Source organism: Eschscholzia californica, unplaced genomic scaffold (assembly GCF_041429995.1).
Source record: "Eschscholzia californica isolate CP2 unplaced genomic scaffold, dmEscCali1.0.p SCAF_1, whole genome shotgun sequence".
Taxonomy (NCBI): Eukaryota; Viridiplantae; Streptophyta; class Magnoliopsida; order Ranunculales; family Papaveraceae; genus Eschscholzia; species Eschscholzia californica.
Genome location: NW_028238198.1, coordinates 17494444 through 17518367, shown reverse-complemented (window position 1 = coordinate 17518367; position 23924 = coordinate 17494444). Strand labels below are relative to the sequence as shown.

General features: G+C 36.5%; 3 protein-coding genes across 3 annotated transcripts; all 3 read left to right on the top strand.

The window, feature by feature from the left end:
• Nucleotides 1-6865: 6865 nt before the first annotated feature.
• LOC147564723 (putative F-box protein At3g23960) lies at nt 6866-8197 on the top strand. The gene has a single exon (XM_086636746.1). The coding sequence runs from the start codon at nt 6866-6868 to the stop codon at nt 8195-8197; it is 1332 nt and encodes a 443-aa protein (XP_086492872.1).
• A 3714-nt stretch (nt 8198-11911) lies between these two features.
• On the top strand, nt 11912-15036 carry LOC147564722 (F-box/kelch-repeat protein At4g19930-like). The gene is made up of 2 exons (XM_086649570.1): nt 11912-12082; nt 13274-15036. The coding sequence occupies exons 1-2, from the start codon at nt 12050-12052 to the stop codon at nt 14825-14827; spliced, it is 1587 nt and encodes a 528-aa protein (XP_086505696.1). The 5' UTR covers nt 11912-12049; the 3' UTR covers nt 14828-15036.
• A 1860-nt stretch (nt 15037-16896) lies between these two features.
• Nucleotides 16897-22406, top strand: LOC147564721 (putative catabolite repression protein creC). The gene is made up of 11 exons (XM_086649560.1): nt 16897-17475; nt 17572-17883; nt 17987-18095; nt 18178-18271; nt 18653-18740; nt 18851-18934; nt 20330-20426; nt 20507-20594; nt 20680-20785; nt 20887-20979; nt 21696-22406. Exons 1-11 carry the CDS (start codon nt 17302-17304, stop codon nt 22092-22094), a joined length of 1644 nt encoding a protein of 547 aa, XP_086505686.1. The 5' UTR covers nt 16897-17301; the 3' UTR covers nt 22095-22406.
• The last annotated feature ends 1518 nt before the right edge of the window (nt 22407-23924 follow it).

Genomic DNA, 23924 nt, shown 5'->3' with positions numbered 1-23924 from the left:
AAGGTATGTTTTGATCGTTGAACAGAGCAGATCTGTTCCGTTTGATTTCTGTTATGTTCTTTAACATAACACAAATCTGTTCTGTTCGATTTCTGTTCTGTTAAAGAACAGATCTCTGTTCTGTTATGTTCTTTAACAGGACATACCTACCTTTTTTTTGTTGAGAGAGAGAAAGGGACGGATATGAGAGAAAAAGAAGAAGAGAGAGAAATTAATTTTTTTTAATGGTTGAAGGTCACCGGCCGGAAAAATGTCCGGCCGGCGACCTTTGCCGGAGAAGACGATGAGGTGGCAGACAGAGGTGATGAGATGGAGGAGAGAAGGTGATGACTAGTTAACAGTGTTATAACGGAATCTTAAAAAATGGGTCATCTGGGTATTTTTGATAAAGTAGGGGGTTATGCAGGAAACCGGTCACAAAGTTGGGGGATATTAGGGAAATAATCCAATTTGTTTTGTTCTTGTTCTTCTATTTAGTATATACTGGATTTTTCTTCCTCTCTTAACAGACCTCATCCTGATTTACCATGTCATGATCTTTTTTTTAGGAAAATGGTTGAAGTACACCTTTCTTGACCCCCTCATGCATCATCTATTCAATGTGGATAACAGTAGAAGGGGTAATATGGTGTATTTACACCCTTCGAAAGATGTGAAAAGACGATATTACTCTTTGTCTTATTCAAGGTGATAAGGTGGGAGGTCAACGAGGGTGTACCTCTGTCAGGGTTGGTATCTTTTTAGTCAAGACCTTTGAGTCTAGCCAACAAGTAAACATAGAAATTCTTGAAAAAGAAAAATTTAATGAAAGCTCTATACAATCTCGTAGTCCACTGAATATCTCAAGTGAGTGCTTTTCTTAAGGACAATAATAAATAAAGAGCATTATGAAATCTCTACAGAGAGATTTACAGATAACGCTAGAGAGAGAGAAAGACCGCAAGAAAGAGAGAGAGAGAGAGACTGCGTGAGAGAGAGAAAAAAAGATCTACAAAAAGATAAGCTAAAACGAGAGAGATGAGAGAGATCTACAACGAGAGAGTGGGAGAGAGAGAGAGAAAAAAAATCTACAGCGAGAGAGAGATATTAAAAAAGAGAAAACACTGAGCACGAGAAAGAGATAGTGAGAGAGAACGAGAGAGGGAGAGAGAAAGAGAAAGAGAAAGATAGTGTGAGACAGAGGGAGAGAGGGCATCATGAGAGCAAGAGGGAGAAAATAAATATTAAGGAGCAAAGTTTAATCAAGCAAACTTTTTGTCTAAAAAAAAATATCGGACCTAAGTCAATCTTAATTGACCAAGTCATTATGCCCCGAGGATATTTAGTTATGCTCAAAAACTACACGAATTGGGTTACTAGATTTGGACTGTTCCAGGTTCTGAAAGGTGGAGCAATTAGAGGACTAAAGTGAAAATTTTAACAAAGTCTACTTTCTTTTGCCAGCTATGCAAGTCTACCAGGCGTGAATTCCTCGTAGTTTTTTTTTTTTTTTTTTTTTTTTTTGAGAATTCGACTACGGTTTACGTTAGTCGTTACAAGGCATTGATGCATCATAGAGATGTAATGAGCACGATAACCGCCTACTTTAAACTGAGACTGAAAGAGGCCTAAAGCCCGACAACGAAGAGGCCTAAAGCCCGACAAATTATTACATTATTCATAGCCTACATTACATAGGATAAATCTTGATGGTAACTGCTTCCACCGAGACTCGATCCCACGACCTCATGGTCTTAAGAGGGGTGTCCAACCGTTACACCAAAGGGTGGTGGACAATTCCTCGTAGTTGGTGGAGAGGTCTTTTATGGAACGTCTGTACCTTTTTCCCCCTCTTTATCTCTAGGTTTTTAACAATTTTGCTCAGAAACTTTTTAGTGGCATGCTTACACTTTAGTGATATGTATATAATATATAATATATTCATCAGGACGATAGAGGAAAAAGAAAGGGTTAAAAAAAAGAAAAATTAAGGTTGCCCTTTACCGAAGTGGTCAAATTGGATAGAGCAAGTTTCTCACAAAAGAATGGTATTTGCTATTTACTCTTATTTTTGGGTAAATTACAATTTACTACTACATTAGAGTACGGGTTACTTACTTTCATTTTGTTCCCCCTGAAGATAACCACTTCATCAAAATGGGCCTCTAAAGATGACTAGTTTCCATTTCGTCAACCAACTTTGGTAGTTCACTCGTACCTTCAGCAGATCTTCTAAAGTTAGGATTGACATGTGAAGGAGTTGAAGGAGATGTCCTTCGACCAAGGTGACAATGCGAACAAATTGTCGGATAGGACAATTGATGTGGAAGATGGAAGATCATCAAGTCCGATTGATTTAGGGATCGTAGAGTTGTAGCTAGAGACCAACTACGATCGTCGAATTACGAAGTAATTCGCGGCTAACTTCGATCGGATTCTACAACGGGTTACACATAAGAGTGACAAATTGATCTAGGATATGACTAGTGGGAGTGGGATATAATCATGGGAGTGTCCCATAAACATATCTCATAGGCCTAAAAAGGAATTAGGCAAAGATAGTACAAAAAGGCCAAAAACAGGGTTTTTGGGCCTAGACCGGTTCGGGTACTTCTAGGACTCGGATTGGGCTGAATTTTGGAGGGTTAGTTGCTGATATAATAAACATTATATCTGCCAATTTTCGTGGTGTTTGGACACCTCCTCCTTAGGGAATTGAGAAAATACCAATAGTTGCTATTTTCGACTATTTCCCTAAATCTTATTCTAAAGGGTGTTTTAGGAAATCTAAAAGGAGGTGGATTCTTATTAGGGTTCTATATAAACACTCTTAGGGCAGAGAATAAGGTGTGGAATTTCTCTCTAAGCTTTCTTACTCTACCACATCAAGTAGAGAGGAGAAAGTGAGCTAATTCCCATTAACTATCAATCTAGTCAAAGAAGAAGGTGTTCTTCTTTTCCAACCACCATTGGTGTGCTAGCTATACAACAAGGTGGGAGATCAAATTGATTGCTCGTGTCCCAAGTAGAGGAGCTACACTTGAAGCTCTTGGTCTTCTTCAATCAATTCAACTAGTTCGAGGGAAAAGCGATTAAGGTAATCTACTATCTCTATTAGATTAATTACTAGTTTTGCATGTGATCCTGGGAATACTAGTGTAGACATTAGATGTCATATTTCCACTATAAACACTAGTAGAAGGGTGTAAATCCCTACAACATGTTCATTCTCTTCCACAGTCGACTAGTATGGCGACTCACCACTTAAAAGAAAATCATTTTTTCTCCTCCCTGTCCTCCCACCAGCGTCGGTCGGGATTTACAATTTCTTCTTCTTTTCTTCCCTCTCATCTTTTTCCTCTAACTTCTCCCTTTTACTTTTGCTCTCTCTTTAAACAAACTCAGCAAATCTATGCAAATTAGGGATCTGCTAAAGGAAGAAGATGAAGGGGTAAGCTACCCTTATATCTTCGTTGCAGCGCCCCTTCGCGCAATATCAGTGTGATGTCGCGACAGAGAAGATGAAGGCGAAGCTTACCCTTTCGTCTTCTCCATCGCGCAGACGACGAAGGAGTAAGCAACTGTGCTTCTGTTTACCCCTTTGTCTTTTTCACCAGGAAACAAATCTGATGTTGCCTGACAAAGAATACGTCTTTCAGTAAATTTATGATTTGCTGAGTTCGTTTAGAGAAAAAGAAAGGAAAAAAAGAGGGGGGGGGGAGAATGGAAGAAGTAGAGAGTGGATAAGAAGAGAGGAAAACATTTAATTTTTGGGTAGGGTTGCCAGTAGTTGGCCAACCGACGACCAATTCTAGTCGACTATGAAAGAGAAGGGACATGCCGCAAACCTCATTTGTAAGGAAGGATATAAAGGAAATGAAAGGGTCAACGTTTAAAGTTAACTGACGAAAATATGCAAAATGAAAGTTAGTCATCTTAGGAGGGCATTCTGGTGAAGTGATCATCTTTAGGGTGTCAAAATGGAATTAACCCTTACTCTAGGAATAAGAAGTAAAACATGCCCTAAATTAGGTTATTTTATGGCGGTGCCTTTGGGACTAAAGAGAAATCTCCGGGAATCCGCGTTTTTTGTAAAATCTCTACGACATATTTTTTTTATGAGGAATACAAAAAAAATTTATAATTAAAAAATTAACTTTAAGTAAGAAAGTTTAAATTTTTTATTTGAAGTCCTTTCCCATCCTCATTCTTCTTCTATGGAGAAAAACTCATCCATTCTCATCTTCTTCATCACTTCTCCTCCACTTTTCTTATTTATCTTCCCCAAATCTCCAACCCCTACTACCTTTACTTCTTTAAAATAAGAGAAACAAAATTAGAGAGATAAAAAAACAAAAAACATTCTAAACTCTAGAAATCATCAAACAAAATCTCTTCAAGTTCTTAAACATCTTCCATAAGACGTCTAAAACAAGTTTCTTCATCCCTTCTCGAGAGAGGTAAACAAAGTTTTGGAGAAGAAAATGAAGAAAAGAAGAAACGAGAAGAGTTTAGGGTTTAAATCACTAGAAAGATTTTGTTTAAGTTTATAAAAATTCCTTCTAAATTCTCTTATAAGATCTTCTATAAATTTAATTTGTTTAACTCCTTAAATTGGAAGCCATATAGTGCCAAATAGAAATAAAAAAAATTAATCGACCAATATTCCTTTGGGAAAATGGTTGTTTGGGTTCAAAAAAATATCATAATAACAAAAAAAAACCTTGATCTTTTCCTATTAGATAGAATTTACCAAAATATTATGTATAATAACTTGCAAAGTTTAAAATAATATTAGTAATTACTATTAAGGTCATTTTCTATTTTTTCTATTTCTAAAATACCCTCACCAACTAAAACTTTATCTCTCTAAAATTCAGAATTTTTTTTGACTTATTTTCATTCTTCTTCCCAAATCTTCATCTTCTTGATTCTTCTTCGAATCCAATCCTCTTCTGATCCAATCTTCTTTTGATCCAATCTTCTTCTTACCTCATTCGTCATCTTCACGAGTTCTTCAGCTTTCAAGAGATCTTCATATTTATTTAACCCTAAAGTTAAAATGCAAATTTGAAAGAACCCAACAATTTTATCGAAATCATAATCAGATAATACAATCATACCCACCATGAACCTTAAATTTAACTAAATATAACAAAACCCCAGTTTGATTCAAACCCCATGACTCAATCCCCAATTTGATTCAAACCCTAGAACAGATTGTTGCAAACACGTTTGCAGAACAGATTGATGCAAACACGTTTGCATAACAGATTGTTGCAAACACATTTGCATAGCAGATTTTTGCAAAACACGTTTGCATAACAGATTGTTGCAAACACGTTTGCAGAAAAACGTAAAGGAAAAAAACGGCGTTTTTTTCTGAGTTTTTTTTTTTGAAAAAAAAAATATTGAAAAGGGATCATGTTAGAAAGCTAATGAAAAATCATTTCTAAATATATAATTTTTAAGGAAATCCGACATCTCAAACAAAAGTTATATCGATTTAAAATTTAAAGTAAAATAAAAGAATTTAGTTACACAAAATAACAAAAAGGGACATTTTAGTATTTGCACACTTTTTGACCTGAATAATAATTTTCAAATGTTTTGTGTTTTTCTACTCATTTTCAATATTATTTTGACCTTTCTAGAAATTATCTTTGTTCTCGGAAGACGTTTCTTTATTCTCCAAAGTGCGGCCCTTTTTTTTAGGGAGGGAGTAAACTCAATTGTTTATTAGCCGATAAAACTCAATTTTTTTTTGTTGAAAGATAAAACTCAAATTTGGTAGGGAAGTGAGACTGTGAGAGTCGTGACAATAAGAGCAGAGGGAAGAGTATTGATTTTCCTCTTCCTCAGCAGGAAAACAAAGGATGCGGCGTCCCGTTATATACATGGACATGAGGGTATGTTTCATTAACCCTAGTTTCTAGAGTTGTCTTTTATTAGTTTCTCTTCTTATATCAGTTTATTTAGCTTTCTTCCTTGCATTTATACCTTAACTTTAACGAACAAACGTAATTTCTCACTTACAAGAAATCAAAGTTATCAAACTTTTCTTAGGTTTGGAGTTAGGATTTTTGCCACATTCTCTGTTTGATAGGGTTGGGTGGTCTAAAATAGCAAGTGTCAAAGAGTAAACTTAATTATCAATTATTGAGGGGTAAAATCAGTTACCAACTAGTGTTGAGGGGGCAAAGTCAAAAAACTTAGTTCTCTTTTCATGTTGTTTTTCTAATGAAAACTGTTATTATGACTAAGGCTGGGGTCAACACTCCAGAAGTCCCGGGAGGTCCGGAGCTCGATCCCCGGAGGAGGTGGAATCTCTGGATTATTGAATTTTGGATTATTAGGGCATAAATAATGTAGATGGGCTTTAGGCCATTGTTTAGTTAGGCTTTAGGCCTGTTCTTGTTTATTCTGATAGTTTCCGTGCTTATCACATCTTTGATGTGCCATTGTAATCGTACATCGAAGTCAAATTCCAAAAAATAAAAAAATAAAAGACTAAGGCTGGGAAAACGGACCTCGGATACCCGCTACCCTGGCAGTCCGTCCGAGTCCAAATGGACCAGTTGTATAGCCCGAATGCGAATGGACCACTTGTACGGCAACCTGGACGAGTCTGTCTGAGTCCGCAATAGACCACAGGGACCCGCTACCTGGCATGGGTCTACCTGGCCCATCACGCAGGCAATTAGCGTTTTCGACATGGTTGTTACTGTTATAAGGTTGTAACTGAAATATTAACAACCATGAACTGTAACATCACTGTTTTATCGTTTTTTTTTTCCCTTTCAAAACTGTTCTTACTGGACTTGGTTTATCACTTTATCTATAGAGATGTGACAGAGTAAGAAAAGGAAAGGGAAAAGAAGAAGACATGACACAGAAGAAGATGAATAATAGTAAATGTATTGATGCTGGTGGTGGTGATCATTCAAACCCTGTTTATAATGTTGATATATTGGTTCAGATATTTAGCAGATTACCAGTGAAATCACTAATGCAGTTGAAATCTGTATGCAAAAATTGGAAGTACTTAATTGAAAAAGATTCGAGCTTGATTGATTTGCAGCTTACCCAGTCAAAAAAACGTCTCAGTTTTATTTTTATCGTTCCATTTGTGGAAGGTTGGTCGGCATGGCGTCGAGCGTTTTCGCTACGACCTTTATACTACAAGGAGTGTTCCATGACAGTTAAATTGATAGAAGGGAGATATAGAACAAGAGCAAACATTTATTCCGTAAGGAAGAGTTGTCCATTATTTTATGACGAGGTTTTGCCATCGATAAATGGTTTGATTTGTTTCATTCACTCAGAAGCCTTTTCTGTTCGTGTGTACAATGTTAGTACTCGACAAATGTCACCATGGATTCAATCGTCATTAGTAATCCAATCAGATAAAGAAGAATTACAAGTGGAAGAACAAAACGGAGTACGAGAAGGAGAAAAGGGAGAAGAAGAACAAGAAGAGGAGGATGATGAGAAAGAACTAAAAGTACTAAAAGAACAGCGGGAGGAGTTGGTTGTGTTAAAAGCTTTTAACGCTGTGCGTCCAACCTATCATTTTGGATATGATCCTGCAACTAAGAAACACAAAGTACTCAGCATATGGGGAGTACATGGAAGTCGAACTTTACATGGGCATAAATTCAAAGACCAATATCATCTAGTTTGTGAAATATTGACAATAGGCGAAGACAAATCATGGAGAAGGATTGATGAAGTCCCACCATATGAGGTCAGAGGAGAATCTCTTTATGTGAGTGGTTCTTTATACTGGAATAATAAACATATACCTAGCAAATGGGGAATGGGTTATAGTTCTCATGCTAGTAAAAAGTATAAACGTAATCAAAATGACGATCCTGAAGTCTTAGTAGCGTTTGATGTTGGAGACGAAAATTTCAGAGTCATTCCTATTCCTGAGTTCATTCTCACTTGCCAGCGTCGTACTGTTGGATGTTTCGGGCCATCTGAGATTGCAGGTTTAGTCGAAGTGGACGGCCATATAGCTCTGTCTTATAGAATGAATGATCACATTGTGAAGTTTTGGGTATTCAAAGATGAATATAACGACGACGAGAATCGTAGTTGGATGGAAGAAACTATCTTATTACCTTTCAGTTGGGGTGTGAATCAGATTCTTTATTTTCATGGTGTTGCAGGAACAGACAAGATGATATTAGAATTTTTTTTCCCATCTATCTAGACGTATGAAGTATGTTTCTGTATATACTTATAGTTGGAAACATAAGATGTTCGATAAGGTTAAAATGAAACAGGTCCGCGGTGCTAAGTCTTCAACTCGCTCTTTGTTTACGCCTTTTGTCGAAAGTATTTTTCTTGTTTAGAAGCATCAACAAGACGCTCGAGAAGGGAAGATTTAGATCAAGTTCCATGGCGTTCTTTCTTTTGGATTAATAATACTTGATTTATTTTTTATTTTTTTTATATCAGATATGAGAAAAACAAATTATTTGTTTATTTATTCATTTACCGGTTGATCCAATTTATACTTAAAATAATTTGTTTTTCTTTTTTGTTTATTTTTGAATGACTAAGTCACTAAGATGGTGAGTGTGTTTGTTTTTCCTCATTGTTTCAAGCTGACTTGTATGACTGAAATGGAGTTAAAATCAACCAAAATTAGTCATTCAACTGAGTTAGACACCACGAGTCACAAAAACAAATGTTCTAGAATCTGACTCGAGTTAGTTCAGATCTTGAGTCGCTTTTATGTCTAAGGTGCTGTTTGTTTTTTTTTCTGTCTGAATCTGAATTGGCTGAATCTAAATTGGCTGAATCTGAATTTGATGGATTATTTTACCACTAAGATGTTTGTTTTTTAAGTCTGAATCATTAAATCTGAAATGAAAATTTGACATTAATACCCTTTATTTCTATTTCAACTAAAGACCCTATTTTCTATTTCAACCAAAAACCCTAGAAATTAGGTTTCGCTTCTGCTCTCTTTTTCACACTTCAATGGCTGCTCCTCTGTTCAACAAAAAAAAATGGCTGCTCCTCTCTTCTCTTTCTTACTCTCTTTCTCTCTGGAAGTTCAGAAGCCGTCTCTCTCTCAAAGGAGATCAGAAGCTACTCGAAGAAGAAGAAGTCAGAAGCTATTTCTCTCTCTCTGTCTCGAAGATCAGAGACTTAAACCCTCGCCAGATCCGGCGAGGGTTTCGAACAAGACGACCCTCGCCAGATCCGGCGAGGGTTAAGACAGAGTTGATTTCAGTTTTCCGTTTTCTGGCAAAGGGTTTCGTCAGATCCGACTTCTACCAAATCTTTCACTGGTTTGTTATTCCGACTTCTACCAAGTTTTTCACTGGTTTGTTAGTAGTGGTTTAGATTTGTGGTGGTGGAACCTTTTTGTGGTTTTGTGATATTGTGTTTTGGTGATGGTGCCTAGTGGTGGTGGTGATGTCTTTTGTGGTTGTGACTTTGTTGGTGGTGGTGTTCGGCTGGTGATGGTGTTCGGCTGGTGGTGGTGTCTTTTGTGGTTGTGACTTTGTTGGTTTGGTGTTCGACTGGTGGTTGTGTCTTTGATGGTGGTGGTGATGTTTGGCTAGTGGTGGTGTCGTTGGTGGTGGTGGTAGAAATGAAGAGAATTTTCTAAAACAGAGGGGGCAGAAGCGTCATTTCGCACATTTCAGATATTGGGTTTGTATTTTAGACTTGTTTTAAAGTCTGAAATAAGTGGCCTCATTTTCAGCCCAATTCAGACATGGACTAAATTCAGCTAACTTTTCAGATTTTCTTGCGTCTAAAAACAAACATCTGAAATCTGAATTGGGTCCCAATTCAGATTTCAGATCTGAAAAAATAAAAAAACAAACAGCACCTAAGTTTGAATTGTGGTACATATGTCTGAATGAGTTTTAACTATGGGTTATTTCCCAAATGGCCCCCAACTTTGTGACCAGCTTCCTGCCTGGCCCCCTAGATTAGCAAAAATACCCATATGGCTCCCTTTTTCCGTTATCTTTAACTGTCCGTTACTCTCACTCCTCCACATCATCTCCTCTCTCTGCCAAGTCACCTAAAACGCCACATCATCATCTTCTCCGGCAGGGGTCGCCGGCCGGCCAAATTTCCGGTCGGCGACCTTCAAACATAAAAAAAAAGTTCTCTCTCTCTAAAAATTTTTTTCCTTTTTTTGTATTTCCTCTCTCTCTCTCTAGATCTAGAGAGAGAGAGAGGGGAAAGAAAAAAAAATTTAGAGAGAGAGAGAGGAGAAGGTCGCCGACCGAAAATTTGGCCAGCCGGCGACCCCTGCCGGAGAAGATGATGATGTGGCGTTTTAGGTGACTTGGCAGAGAGAGGAGATGAGGTGGAGGAGTGAGAGTAACGGACAGTTAAAGATAACAGAAAATGAGGCCATATGGGTATTTTTGCTAATCTAGGGGGTCAGACAGGAAGCTGGTCACAAAGTTGGGGGCAATTTGAAAAATAACCCTTTAACTATTCTTATCAACATATCTACAGGCAACATGGAGTTCTGGAAAGCCATGGACCCGAACCCACGAAGCCAAGTGTATGTTTTTCTTTCTTACTAATTAGGGTTATTCTTGGAAAGAACTCCTACTTTGTGATCAACTTCCCACGTAGGCCCATACTTTATCAAAAATATCCAGATGATCTCTTTTTTCGTTACCATTAAATGTACGTTATCTCCCTCTATCCTCCATCTCATCACCTCTCTTTGCCACGTCAACTTAGTTTTTTTTCTCTCTCCACGTCAACTTAATTAATTTTTTAAAATATTTTCATTTTGAAATTAGGAATGGTAGTTACGCCATTTACATGAAAATAGAGGGTCAAATTTGAATTTATGAAAAATAGGGGGTCAAAAAAGAAGCTGGTCACAAAGTAGGGGGCCAAATAGAAAATAACTCAAATAAAAAATCATTCTGACTACATAAAGAGTAAATAAAAACTCTTAATTGAATATTATATTCGTTGAAGTTAGTTGTCAACCAAATAACAGAATTCGTAATTCTACGGAATAACAAATGACCACCAAATGAAAGAACTCTTATTTCCACATAATAAATTTTGTGGAAGACTTTTCATGAAACTTTTTTATTTCCATGGAATTATTTCCCTGATATCAAACACAACCAAAGAAGAAAAAAGAATACCCAAATGTTGCCTAGGGTTTGTGGAAGAAGAAAAAGGACTGAAATTAACATCTCTAATTTTTAGAGGACATCAGTCAAATATATTAGATTAATGTCCCTCTATAAATTGGTTGTCCACATAAGTTTTCTGATTACATAGTTTGTCCACGTAAATTGTTGTCCACATAAGATTTTTGATTGTCTACATATTGACCACAAAAAATATAAAGGTTTAAGTGTTTGGAGGAAACAAAAGATGTCAAATTATTTTTGTTTCCATCTAAAACTTTGTACCTCGAAAATTTATTTATTTTCCTAAATCACCCTTTCACTTTTGGGCAATGTAAATACTAGATAGGGGAAGTCCAATGTGGGGCTCAGGCTCCCAATTTGGGGAGCCCCTGAATTTTGGGAGCCCCTACATCAGACTCCCAACAGAGGCTCCCAAATTCAAATAATGTACGTGCGCGAAGTACGTTTGCGAAATTTTGATTTTAGATTTCGACTATGAATTATTAGATTTCGACTATAAATTAAATGTGATATTGTCCGAGATAGATAATTTCAAAAAGATAAACACAAAAAAAAATAGAGAAAAATACCTAAAGAAGAAGTATTTAGAATAATAACAAGATTTAAAAAAAACAAATTATTTTAAAAAGAAAATAAAAAATAAAAATAAAGTGGGGCGAAATCCTTCCCAAATATGACCGTTGGAACTCCCAACGGCCGTGTTTGGGAGCCCGGGAGCATGGGGCTCCCAGCCCCGCCGGGAGCCCAGCCCCGGGTCTCCAGGGTTAGAAAGGAAGGGCTGGGCTCCCCCCTCACGTTGGATTTGCCCTAAGGAAAGTAAATTCTTCTTCAAGTGTTAAGTCGTAAATATTAAAGCAGCAAGAAAGAGTTGTTTATCATCTTCATCATCAGGACAACGAAGGATGGTGCATGTCGCTACCTATAGGGACAGGAAGGTATGTTTCATTAAACCTAGTTTCTGGAGTTGTATCTCTTTTAGTATCTGTTTTATTAGTTTCTTTTCCTTATCTTTATTCCTTAACTTTAACGAAGAAACGTAATTTCTCACTGAGAATTAATCAAAATCATCAAACTTTTCTAGGTTTCGATTTAGGAGTTTGCCACATTTTCTATTTTTTTAGGCTTAGGTAGTGGGTGCGCTACCATTATAATTTTTTGAATAAATATTATTTCTATTTCATGTCTTTTTGGTTGAAAACCTGTTTTTTTTTTAAATTGACTACAATGGTCATTACAAAGGCATTGATACATCGATAGGATGTGACAAGCACGATAACTGCCGAATTACTACTAGTTTGAAGCTTGACGAAATTAATGGCCTAAAGCATGACGAAATTAAATGGCATAAAGCCAACAGAAACTACTTTATTTATACTCACGTTCAATATTCCTGGATTTACACTTCGATAGGATCGAACCTGGGACCTCCGCAGTGCAGAGTAGGATGAAAGGGAGATGCTAGAGTGCCCAGTTTTCTGGGCATTTTAATGCCCAGCTGATGTGGAATCACTAAAAGACGAGGTTTTTTCAAAGTTTGACTACGGTGGGGACCGCTTTTGTTTCTAAATGAGGAAATATGTCACCCACTAAGTACCAATTTCTAAGTCACTCTATCATTTCCCAGGATGAAAAACTGTTGTAAGATATGATTAGGAGTAGGAACCTTAGGAAGTGGGTACCCCCTACCAGGGCGAGTCCGTCCGAGTCCGAATGGACCACTTGTAGACCATGGGTACCTGCTACCTGACATGGGTATACCGGCTCATCACTTGGAGGAAGAAGTTTTTTCTTTTGGTTAAGGTCGCTGGTTGGATATTGTCCGCCGGTAAGTTTTTGCTGGAAAGAGAGAAAAAAAAGTGGGTGATGAACACCCTAAACAAAATGGAATTGCCTCTAAAATACTTGGTCGACTTTTTTTACCAAGTCTTGGGGTGAAAACACATTTCCTTTAACAAGTTTGAGCATTCAGCATTGCCTATCAAACTTCCCATTAGTGTTTTCGACATGGTTCTTACAATCTTACCGTTATAACGTTGTAATTGAAATAAAACTGTTACATCACTCTTTTATCGTGTTTTTATTCAAACTCTGTTCTTGTTGGACTTGAATTATCACTTTATCTATAGAAATGCCGCGGACTAAGAAAAGGAAAGAAAAAAGAGGACGTCGTGACCCAGAAGAAGATGAGTAAGAGTAAATGTGTTAATGGTGGTGGTGCTGATGATAATTCGAAGCCTATTTATAATGTTGATACATTGGTTCAGATACTCAGCAGACTACCTGTTAAATCACTAATGCAGTTGAAATCTGTATGTAAAAACTGGAAGTACTTAATCGAAAAAGACTCGAGCTTGATTGATTTGCAGCTTACTCAATCAAAAAATCGTATTGGTTTTCTTGTCATTGTTCCATTAACGGAAGGTTGGTCGAGAGTGGATTCAAAGCTTTCACTACGACGTTCATGCAAGGAGTGTTTCATGACAGTTAAATTGATTGAAGGGAGATATAGAACAAGAGCAAACATTTATTCCGTAAGGAAGAGTAGTTCATTATTTTATGATGAGGTTTTGCCATTGGTAAATGGTTTGATCTGTTTCATCCACTCGGAAGCCTTTTCTGTTCGTTTATATAATGTTAGTACTCGTCAAATTTCACCATGGATTCAATCGACATTAGTAATCCAATTACATGAAGAAGAATTACAAGTGGAAGAACAAAATGAAGTACGAGAAGAAGAAAAGGGAGAAGAAGAACAAGAAGATGAGCATGATGAGAAAGAACTAAAACAAGAACACAAGGAGGTAAACGAAGAAGAAGAAGAAGACGAGGAAGTAAAAAAACAGCGAAAGTTGTTTGTATTCAAAGCATTTAACGCTATGCGCCCAACTTATCATTTCGGATTTGATCCTGCAACTAATAAACACAAAGTACTCAGCATATGGAGAGTAAATGGAAGCCACACTTTACCCGGGCTTAAATTCAAAAACCAATACAATCTAGTTTGTGAAATATTGACAATAGGCGATGACAAATCGTGGAGAAGGATCGATGAAGTCCCACCATATGAGGTCAAAGGAGAATCTGTTTATGTGAATGGTTCTTTATACTGGAATAATAAACATATGCCTAGCGAATGGGGAATGGGTTATAGTTCTCATGCTAGTAAAAAATATGAACGTAATCAAAATGATGATCCTGAAGTCTTAGTAGTGTTTGATGTTGGAGAGGAAAAGTTCAGAGTCATTCCTATTCCTGAGTTCATTCTCACTTGCCAGCCTCATATTGTTGGACGTTTCGGCCCATTTGAGATTGCAGGTTTAGTCGAAGTAGACGGCCATATAGCTCTGTCTTATAGAATGAATGATCACATTGTGAAGTTTTGGGTATTAAAAGATGAAATTAACAACAATGAGAATCGAAATTGGATTGAAGAAACTATCTTATTACCATTCAATTGGGATATGAATCAGATTCTTTACTTTCGTGGTGTTGCAGGAACAGACAAGATGATGTTAGAATATTTTTCGGATCCATCTAGACATATGAAGTATGTTTCTGTATATACTTATAGTTGGAAACATAAGATGTTCGATAAGGTTAAAATGAAACAGATTGGCTGTATCAAGTCTTCGGCTCGCTCTTTGTTTACGCCTTTTGCCGAAAGTATTTTTCCTGTTTAGAAGAAGCAAAAAGATCTAGTTTAGTCTTCTTGGCTAGAGAAGGGAACGTTTAGACCACGTTTGATATTAGCATTCTTTCTTTTGAGATTATTGAAGAATGGATTAATAGTACTTGATTTTCTTTTTATTTGAATTTCAGATATGAGATAAACAATTTATTTATTTCTTTATTCATGTATCAATTGATCCAACGCAATTCATACTTAAAATAATTAGTAATGTTTTTTTGTTTATTTCTGAATGACTACGATGGTGTGTGTTTTTTTCTTTGTCGGGATCTGATTTGTTTGATTCAGGACTTAAAATCAACACAATCTGTCATTCAACTGAGTCAGACACCACGAGTCGGACAAACACAAATGTTCTAAAGTCTTACTCGAGTCGATTTAGATCTCTGAGTTGGATTTCATGTTAGAATTAAGTCTGATTTGTTGTACAAATATGGACAACATAAGTGGAGTTCTGACAATTGACAAACCATGGACCCAAACCCACTAGGTTCCTAAAAACCATGGACCCCAGACCCACTAGGTCAAGTGCTTGTTTTTTCTTTCTTTATTTCTCAAATACAAGCTAACCAACTAACCTATAAGGTGGGAAAAGATTGAATCTTGGAAAAATTGCACCTCTTTAGCAATATTTCATCCCATGAAAGTCATTCCATTGATACCCTATTCTTTTTCTATTTTTTTATAATAAAATTAGTAGAAAGGTCGAACGAGCGATTAGATGTGTTTCCTATAACACTTTCAACCCCAATAGAGGAAATTATCTAAGTTCGGAATTCTTAGTGGACCTATATATAATATATCTAAGAGATTTCTGTCGTTTTCTTTTATTGTTTGAATATGACAAAGCAGAGTCCGACTCGGCTACTCAATATAATTTGTTAAGATGAATGGTAATTACCATTTCAAATCATTTTTTTTAACCTTTTAAATGGAAATTAACTTTCTTTTTTTCCTCAAAAATCCAAAATCAACTTATTCAATCAAAATTAATATAAATCATTTCGAGAAAGTGATTTATGTCGATATCAGAATAAATATTCTGAAATCTTTTTCGAATCAGTTATTGTCTCTAAACCGAATTTAATGCATAAGCAAATACCCCTCAATTGATTTATGACAAAATATGACCCAAAACTTCCTTCCCATTTTCTAGACTGTGGTTGCTGCCACATACAAGATGGTAGATTTCATCTCATGGAGATCTCAATCAATTGGTCAAAGATATTAAAGGTCACCGCTCTGGGGAAAGCAGAAATATTTCCGGAAAAAACGGTGAAAAACAAAAAAAATCAAACCAAACGCACCTTATAAGTCGCCGGTAGAAAATCGCCGCCCGGATGGTGCCGACGACGACCGACGACTTCATCATCTTCTCTATCTCCCTTTTCTCTCTCTCTCTCTCTCTCTTCTCTTTCTCTCTCTTCTCTTTCCCTCTCTTCTCTTTCTCTCTCTCACTCTCTCTCTCTCTCTCTCTCTCTCTCTATCTCTCTCTCTTCTCCTTCTCTTTCTTCTCTCTCTTCTCTTCCCCTCTCTTTCTTTTTAGTTCCGGCGAAGGGGCTCCTCCCCATCGCCGGAGATGAGAGGAGGAGAAAAAAAAAAAGTTGTCGCTGAAGATGGTAGGTGAAAGGAAGAAGAAGATGAAAAGGATTTGGTTGTTTGGGAGAAACAAAAAAAAATTAATTTTTTTTGTTTCCACCCATAACTTCACACCCCGGAAAATTTCTTTATTTCCCCGTAACATCGACCACATTAAAATGGATGTATATACATGTATACTGATCATAGGTGTCATTTTCTTGAATAGTGAAAAATCAAGGAATGAAATTTCGATTGTGGTAGAAAATAAAAAACAAAAATATTTTATTTGAAATTTCGGTTCTCGGAGAAAACCTAATACTTGAGAAGTTCGAAAAATTTGACTGACTTGGACAAGTTTTGGATACCAGGACTTTTAAAATAACCCGTTCGACTAAACTCGAGAATCGAGAGTTTCAAAGCGCGACCTGCCCGACCCGACCCGACAATGTTAAATGCCCGGCCTGGGCGGGACCAATTCCCACCGGTAGCTGCTGCCACATACAAAATCATAGATTTCATGAGAGGGAGATCTGAGTCAATTGGTCAAAGATATCATGATAATGAATCCACTAAATAATTAAACTGTAGACAGAAACACTGTATAATCATGACGAAAATACTAGAGAGAGAAAATACTTTTAACAATTCTCATCTTCATTTTCAATCGCTTGACCCCCAAATCACCAAAACCCTAATTCCGATCGTAAAATTTTACTTAGATTTTTAATCAATCGAGGTCAAACTCAAAACAACATCTAACTTTCTGATCGATTTCCGATTTTGATTCCTCATTTGTACTTGACGAAAGAATCAGTAATTTGGGGAAAAGGTGTAGGAAATTCACCATTGTGATGATCTTATGCGCTGAAATCAATTTTCTTCGATATGAACAACAACAACAACAGCAACGGTATGATGTCTTCTTCTTCTTCAACGAATGTTCAATCACCTGGTTTGAAAACCTATTTCAAAACCCTAGAAGGTCGTTATAAATTACAGTATGAGAAAACTCATCCTACTGGTCTTCTTCACTATGCTCATGGCAAAGCTGTTACTCAGGTAAATTTCATTCAAGGGTTTATTATTATGTTTCTTTCTCTAAAATCAGTTTCTCTCTCTCTCTCTCTAAATTTAGGTTTTTTTTCCCTTTATAAGGTAACTATAGCACATCTCAAAGATAAACCTGCACAATTACCTCCTACCCCAACTTCAAGCTCTAGCTCTGGTAGTGGAGTGAGATTAGCTGCTGTTAGGCTTTTGGGGGGAGGTAATGGAAGCCGTGCACTTAGTTTTGTAGGAGGAAATGGTTCAAGTAAAACACTTACTGGGAATGGTAAGATTGCTTCAATGGGTTCTTCAAGTACTAGTCATTCTCCAATTACTTCGAATTATGATGGTAAAGGAACCTACTTGATCTTCAATGTGGGAGACACTATTTTCATTAGTGATTTCAATTCACAAGATAAGGTAATTGGGTATTTTCTATGTTGTCATTGTGATTTTGGTTACAAATTCTTGCGTCTAATTTTGGGTTGAAAATGGTTCTAATGAGTTCATATTTTGACTATAGGATCCTATTAAATCGATTCATTTCAGTAATTCAAATCCTATTTGTCATGCATTTGATCCTGAGGCGAAAGATGGGCATGACTTGATTATCGGATTGAACTCTGGAGATGGTAGAACCATTACTTGTATTTAGATAGATGTCTCTGCAGTAAATTAGATGCCCCTCTTGTTAACTTGTTTGGTTTTTGGTAGTGTACTCGGTGTCACTAAGACAACAATTGCAAGATGTTGGAAAGAAGCTTGTGGGTGCCCATCATTATAACAAAGATGGTTCAATTAATAGCAGGCAAGTCTTTGCTCTCTCTCTCTCTCTCTCTCTCTCTCTCTCTCTCTCTCTCTCTCTCTCTATATATATATATATATATATATATATCTGTATAGAATAAGTGGTGCTTTTGGACTTATAAAACTTTGTAGAGAACCCATGAGTCCAAAAGTTCTCGTGTGTATATGTACCGCTCTAGTCAATCTTGTTGGTGTAACTGCCTTATCTTGTAAGAGTTTCTGGATGTACTTGAGATAATTATTTGCCATGCACATAATGTACTAATTTATATACATGGTATGCTAAAAAACCTAACTCAATAGATATCTTGATAATCTAGGACTTTGAGTACCATGTATTTTTTAAACTGAACTAACATTGGTAGCAACTAGCTGTTTTCAGCCGGTGCACTAGTATTACTTGGGTGCCTGAAGGTGATAACACTTTTATTGTTGCTCACGCTGATGGAAACTTGTACGTGTATGAAAAGGTAAGCTTCATATCTCAAATCTCAATATTGACAATTTTTTTCCTTTGGGTGTATGTCAGTCTGTGATGCTTCAAATACAGATTGACTTCTATTTTACTGTATATGTTTAGTGCAAGGATGCTGCTGCTGAATCGTCATTTCCTGTTGTCAGGGATCAAACTCAGTTTTCCGTTGCACATGCCCGCTCTAGTAAGGTAATCCTATTGCTTGTGAATATGTTCTCACTATGTGCATGTGCATAACCTTTAGTAGTTTCTTGTGGTTTCCTTTGGTACTTTATACTTGAACAATTTGATTATGAAGGAAAAACTGAGAAACTAATGGATGATAAAAATTGCATGACAAATATCTCCTTATCCTATAAGTCACCAGCATAAAAATGTAGAATAAACTGGCCTTTTGGATTCAGATAGAGAGTTGATTGATTAGTAAAGAACAAAGTCGCAGAGGCAGGTAGCTTGTCTATCAAGGAAAGTGTATGAATTATTTTATTTCAATGGAACAAAACATGTACCATATCTGAGCCTTTTCGAATGTCAAGTAGGGTGAAAACATCTTATTGATTCATGACGTTATACTGTTGGAATAAGAATCACCATTAACTATAACACGATATATCAATTAAAGTTACTGCAAATTCATTTTTAGCTTGTTAATCTCAGCAACGCCAGATACTACTGTACATGTGGGTTGGATATTGAGGTTATGAATATGTTGTTCGTCTAAATCATTGCAACGGATAACATCTTTTTCTGCATCTTGTTAAATGCTTTCAGCAAACTAGAGTCTTGTTGTTACCCTCTCAAGCTACTGGTTTCTCTTGAGACCAGTTTAGCTATAATAGCTCAAAATCAATAGGTTTAGGAATCTTTGAGTTCATAGGTTTAGGAAGTCGTATTGTTCAATATCAAAAGGGGTTATTGGTCTATTTGTTAGCCCATGGGATTCTCAAATCTTCAGCTTGAATTCCTGCCTTCCGTCTTCAAGTTAAATAAAGGCTCCTAGCCCAATAGTCATTTCGAAGTTCTTTTCTCAAGCTTCGTTACATAGACGTTCTATTTTCTACGAGTTCTGTAGTAAGGTTGTGTCATATTCTCTGTTGGACATATGCCTAGGTGTGAGTTAGATAGATCATTTCTTACATACAGTACTTTATTTCCGGTTAGCATATCTAGGCTCTATGAATGTTATAAATGTATTAGCTAGATCTATTTGAAGATATAACTGACATAATGTGAATGCTACTATTTACAAACTAAATTTCTTCTTTATTTTCATAGTTTACAAGCATTTCAGGATATATTCTCATGCCTTAAAATAACACATAAGATACTCAGGTCAAAGTTCTCGTCACGCGGTCTTCTTAACATATAGGTTAACAATTTGCAAATCAATTGGGTTTCCCCAGTTTCGAATTCTACCTTAAGTTCTCGCAAGTAACCTTAACTTTTTCGTGCTGCCGAAAAGAAATTCCAATGATATATATCCATGCTTTAACGGGAAAAGGAGATGCTGTCTTGTTGTCTGAAGAAACATTATTTTAACTCCAACATCTATGGTTTTTATTTCTTGTTCTTATTATCTTGCAGAGTAATCCAATTGCTAGATGGCATATTTGTCAAGGTTCAGTCAATAGCATATCTTTCTCAGCAGATGGGACATACTTGGCAACTGTTGGAAGAGATGGTAGCTTTTTTAATCTAACACCCATAATTTTCGTCAATCACTACAGTCAAGTTTAATACATGAGCAACTACTATATGTAGGTTACTTGCGAGTATTTGACTACTCCAAGGAACAGCTAATATGTGGTGGAAAAAGCTATTATGGTGCTCTACTTTGTTGTTCTTGGAGGTAAAGTAGTTTGTTGGCAACAAGGACTGTCCCTAAGCTTTTTGTAGAGAAACAAAATGATTGATGTTTAGACGATGTTTTCCAGCATGGACGGAAAATATATTTTGGCTGGAGGTGAAGATGATCTGGTACAAGTTTGGAGCATGGATGATCGAAAGGTAGTAGCTTGGGGAGAAGGACATAACTCATGGGTAAGCACTCTACTAAATGTTTTTAGAGAAAAACTCTATTAAATGGTTCTTCTCTTTCATTTGCACAAACCATCTCATACTTCATATATTACGGCCTGCAGGTTAGTGGTGTTTCTTTTGACTCATACTGGTCATCACCGACATCAGATGACACAGGTGAAAATGTCATGTATCGGTTTGGTTCTGTTGGTCAGGTAAGGTTCCATGTGACTTACTGTATATGTGGTAAAGATATCAGTGCCTTCATTATATTTGTTCTTTAGCAGTACATATGAAATATTTTGGGTTTCATTTAAACCAAGTACTGGATTAATGCCCTCCGGTGAGCATGGCGAGTAGCCTTTCCATCTTAAAGAAACGAATATCACATAGGAAGGTCTTTGAGACATGTACAACTCCTAAATACCATTTTAAGGGTTCATTAGTCTCCCCTAGAAAATACGATTTCGCGACAAAAATAGTTGTAGACACTCACTAGGTCTCCTTGATATTTGTCTGATGAGCTTAAGAGCTTTCAGTTCCATCTCGAACATAGGCTTCTTGGGTTTGCAATTACTAGTCCGGCAACTTTCAAGTTTGAAGGCGCAAAATATCTGTTGGATCTACCGTTCAATCGGTTCTCTTGGGATTCCGCTCAGTTTACTAGCTCAGGAAACTTTCAAGGCATGAAATGTTGTTGGATATCAGAGTTCAATTTGGTTCTCCGTTCTCTTGGAATTCTAATCCTGCTCATTGTGTTTGGTTCCTTCTGTAGTGTAGTCCTTCTAAACCTTTAATTCGAGGTTCAATGTAGAAACTCAAAAATTGATTATTACGGAAATCTAGTTATCTGCTTTTCCTCGTTTATAGTTTTCCACTCATCATTTGAAGGAGCTCATAATTTGTTTTTTCCCACTTCTCATCTATGCAGGATACACAGTTGCTTCTATGGGACCTAGTTATAGACGAGCTAGTGGTTCCCCTTCGTCGAGGTCCTCCAGGCGGATCGCCAACATATAGCACTGGAAGTCAATCTTCTCACTGGGACAACATTAGCCCAATAGGTACTCTCCAACCTGCTCCAAGCATGCGTGATGTGCCAAAGCTCTCTCCTGTAGTAACCCACCGTGTTCACACCGAACCCTTGTCGGGCTTGATATTTACCCAAGAATCAGTTCTCACTGCAAGCCGGGAAGGACAAGTGAAGATCTGGATGAGACCTGGTTATGGTGAAAACCAACCCACCAATTCTGAGAGCATTCTAAGTACCAGCTCAAAGGAGAAATCGCTAATACCAAACAAAGTTGGTACTTCTAATCACAAACAATAATAACCCATCAAAGATTAGATTTGAGGTATGAGTTTGCTCCCTTTTCTAGCAGAATTTTTATCTATTTTTGTCAATACGAACATATTACTGACTTTTTAATACCCAATTGATCATATCATGGATTGAGCACTTTGTTTTAACTTGTAAGCTCGTTGGGTTTTTCGTTACTCTTAGGGATAAAATATTCAGTGAATGATACCAAGAATGAAGGGTTCATCTTGTAAACATACATGCAACAGGTTATCGAAAAATGGCTTTGTAGCTATAAACTTTAGAATGATTGGCAAGAATAATAGAAGTTGACCCACAAAATATATTTTTCTCGTTGGGTTTACTATCTTTTTGGTTGGGCTGTTAATTCTTTTTCTCCGAAGCTTAACCACGGAATGAACTTTTCATGATATTTTTGGTTTCACCAAGCATAAATCCCTCATTGTTTAAATCCCTCGTTGTTTAAGAATGTGCACAGAATTCTTTTACATGTTTAGTATTTCTGTGGGGAAGTTCATGGATCAAGGGTCATTTCTGTGTTATTGGGCTTGTTCAGGTAATCAAAGAATAAATCATGAATTATAGGGCGTCCATACAACCATATGATAGATCTGTGTACCGTACCATATCTAAGAAAAGCCCAACCGCAAATAGGCGGTGTTTTTCTTTTTTGGCCTCTGAATCATCTTATTCAAATGGACCCAAATAAACTTGAACTACAATTTATTCAGACAGAGTTAGGAGTCACGAATTAGATAGAAATAAAAAAGAGTGGTGATTCGATGAGCTCAAGCTCATACCTTAACTATATGAGCTTGAGCAGATTGACTATTGGATGTTAAAGGTATTCCGAAAAATTTAAAAGATTGTAAGTACAGCTGTACTATTCTTAAAGTTAAGGGACTGGTAAAATATCAAAATAACTAGCCTCATAGTGAAATATAATTACGAAAATTGCCATTTATTTTTACACTAAAAGTCTAAAATAGCCAACCCTCCCCAGGGCGAGGACGTAGCAATCTAAACTTCCACCACTTTTTGGTGATCAATACGTGGACAACCATTTTTCTTATATGGACAACTATTTTATGTGAACAACCAAAATAATTAATTTTTTTATATGGACACCAGTTTCTAAGGCTCTATTATTTTCATTCAAGTCCTCTTAGAATTAGATGTATTATTTTAACACCTCCCTCTTTTCTCATAAACCCTAAGTAAGTTTGGTCTTCTTCTACTACTTCATCTTCATCATCAACCCAAAATTCTAGAGAGGGAATTTTTTTGGAGAAGATTATGACGTCAAACAAAGGGAAGGGAATTGGTGAAAGATATTCCTAACCAGAAAGATCATATCTAAAAACCCTAAAATCCGTTAAACTTTTAAAATCTAGAAATCAAAAATTTTAAAATCCTAGATTTTTTTACAAACAAGTAGAGTTGTTCATGCTTCGTGGAAAATCGACAAAGCACGAGAGATCTTAATTTCTGAGTTTTTGTAAAAAAAAAAAAAATCTGACTCGCCAATTTCGTAGATTTCCTACGAAAATTTGGCAAGACAGAAGGAAACTTGCCACGAAAATCTAGCATATCTTCGTAGATTTTCCACAAAATTCTTGGAATTTCTTCTTCACTTCGATTTTTTGCCTTGAAATCGTTTTGTATTCTTTCATACTATCCAAACGAAAATACAAAATAAAATTAAAAAAGTTAGAGTTTTACCTCATCAATGTAGGGTTTGATTAAAACCCATCTAGGGCTTGATAAAAAAACAAAGGAATGTAGTAGAAACTATAGTTCACTAAAAAACAAAGATAAGTGGTAGAAACTATAGTTTAC

What these genes read in the sequence shown, in the direction of transcription:
- LOC147564723 (XM_086636746.1), top strand. Translation starts at nt 6,866, where the DNA reads ATGACACAGAAGAAGATGAATAATAGTAAATGTATTGATGCTGGTGGT.
- LOC147564722 (XM_086649570.1), top strand. Translation starts at nt 12,050, where the DNA reads ATGGTGCATGTCGCTACCTATAGGGACAGGAAG. An exon ending in CTACCTATAGGGACAGGAAG is followed by an intron (nt 12,083 to 13,273) that starts GTATGTTTCATT and finishes CTTTATCTATAG; the next exon opens with AAATGCCGCGGACTAAGAAA.
- LOC147564721 (XM_086649560.1), top strand. Translation starts at nt 17,302, where the DNA reads ATGAACAACAACAACAACAGCAACGGTATGATGTCTTCTTCTTCTTCA. An exon ending in ATGGCAAAGCTGTTACTCAG is followed by an intron (nt 17,476 to 17,571) that starts GTAAATTTCATT and finishes TCCCTTTATAAG; the next exon opens with GTAACTATAGCACATCTCAA. An exon ending in ACTTGTACGTGTATGAAAAG is followed by an intron (nt 18,741 to 18,850) that starts GTAAGCTTCATA and finishes GTATATGTTTAG; the next exon opens with TGCAAGGATGCTGCTGCTGA.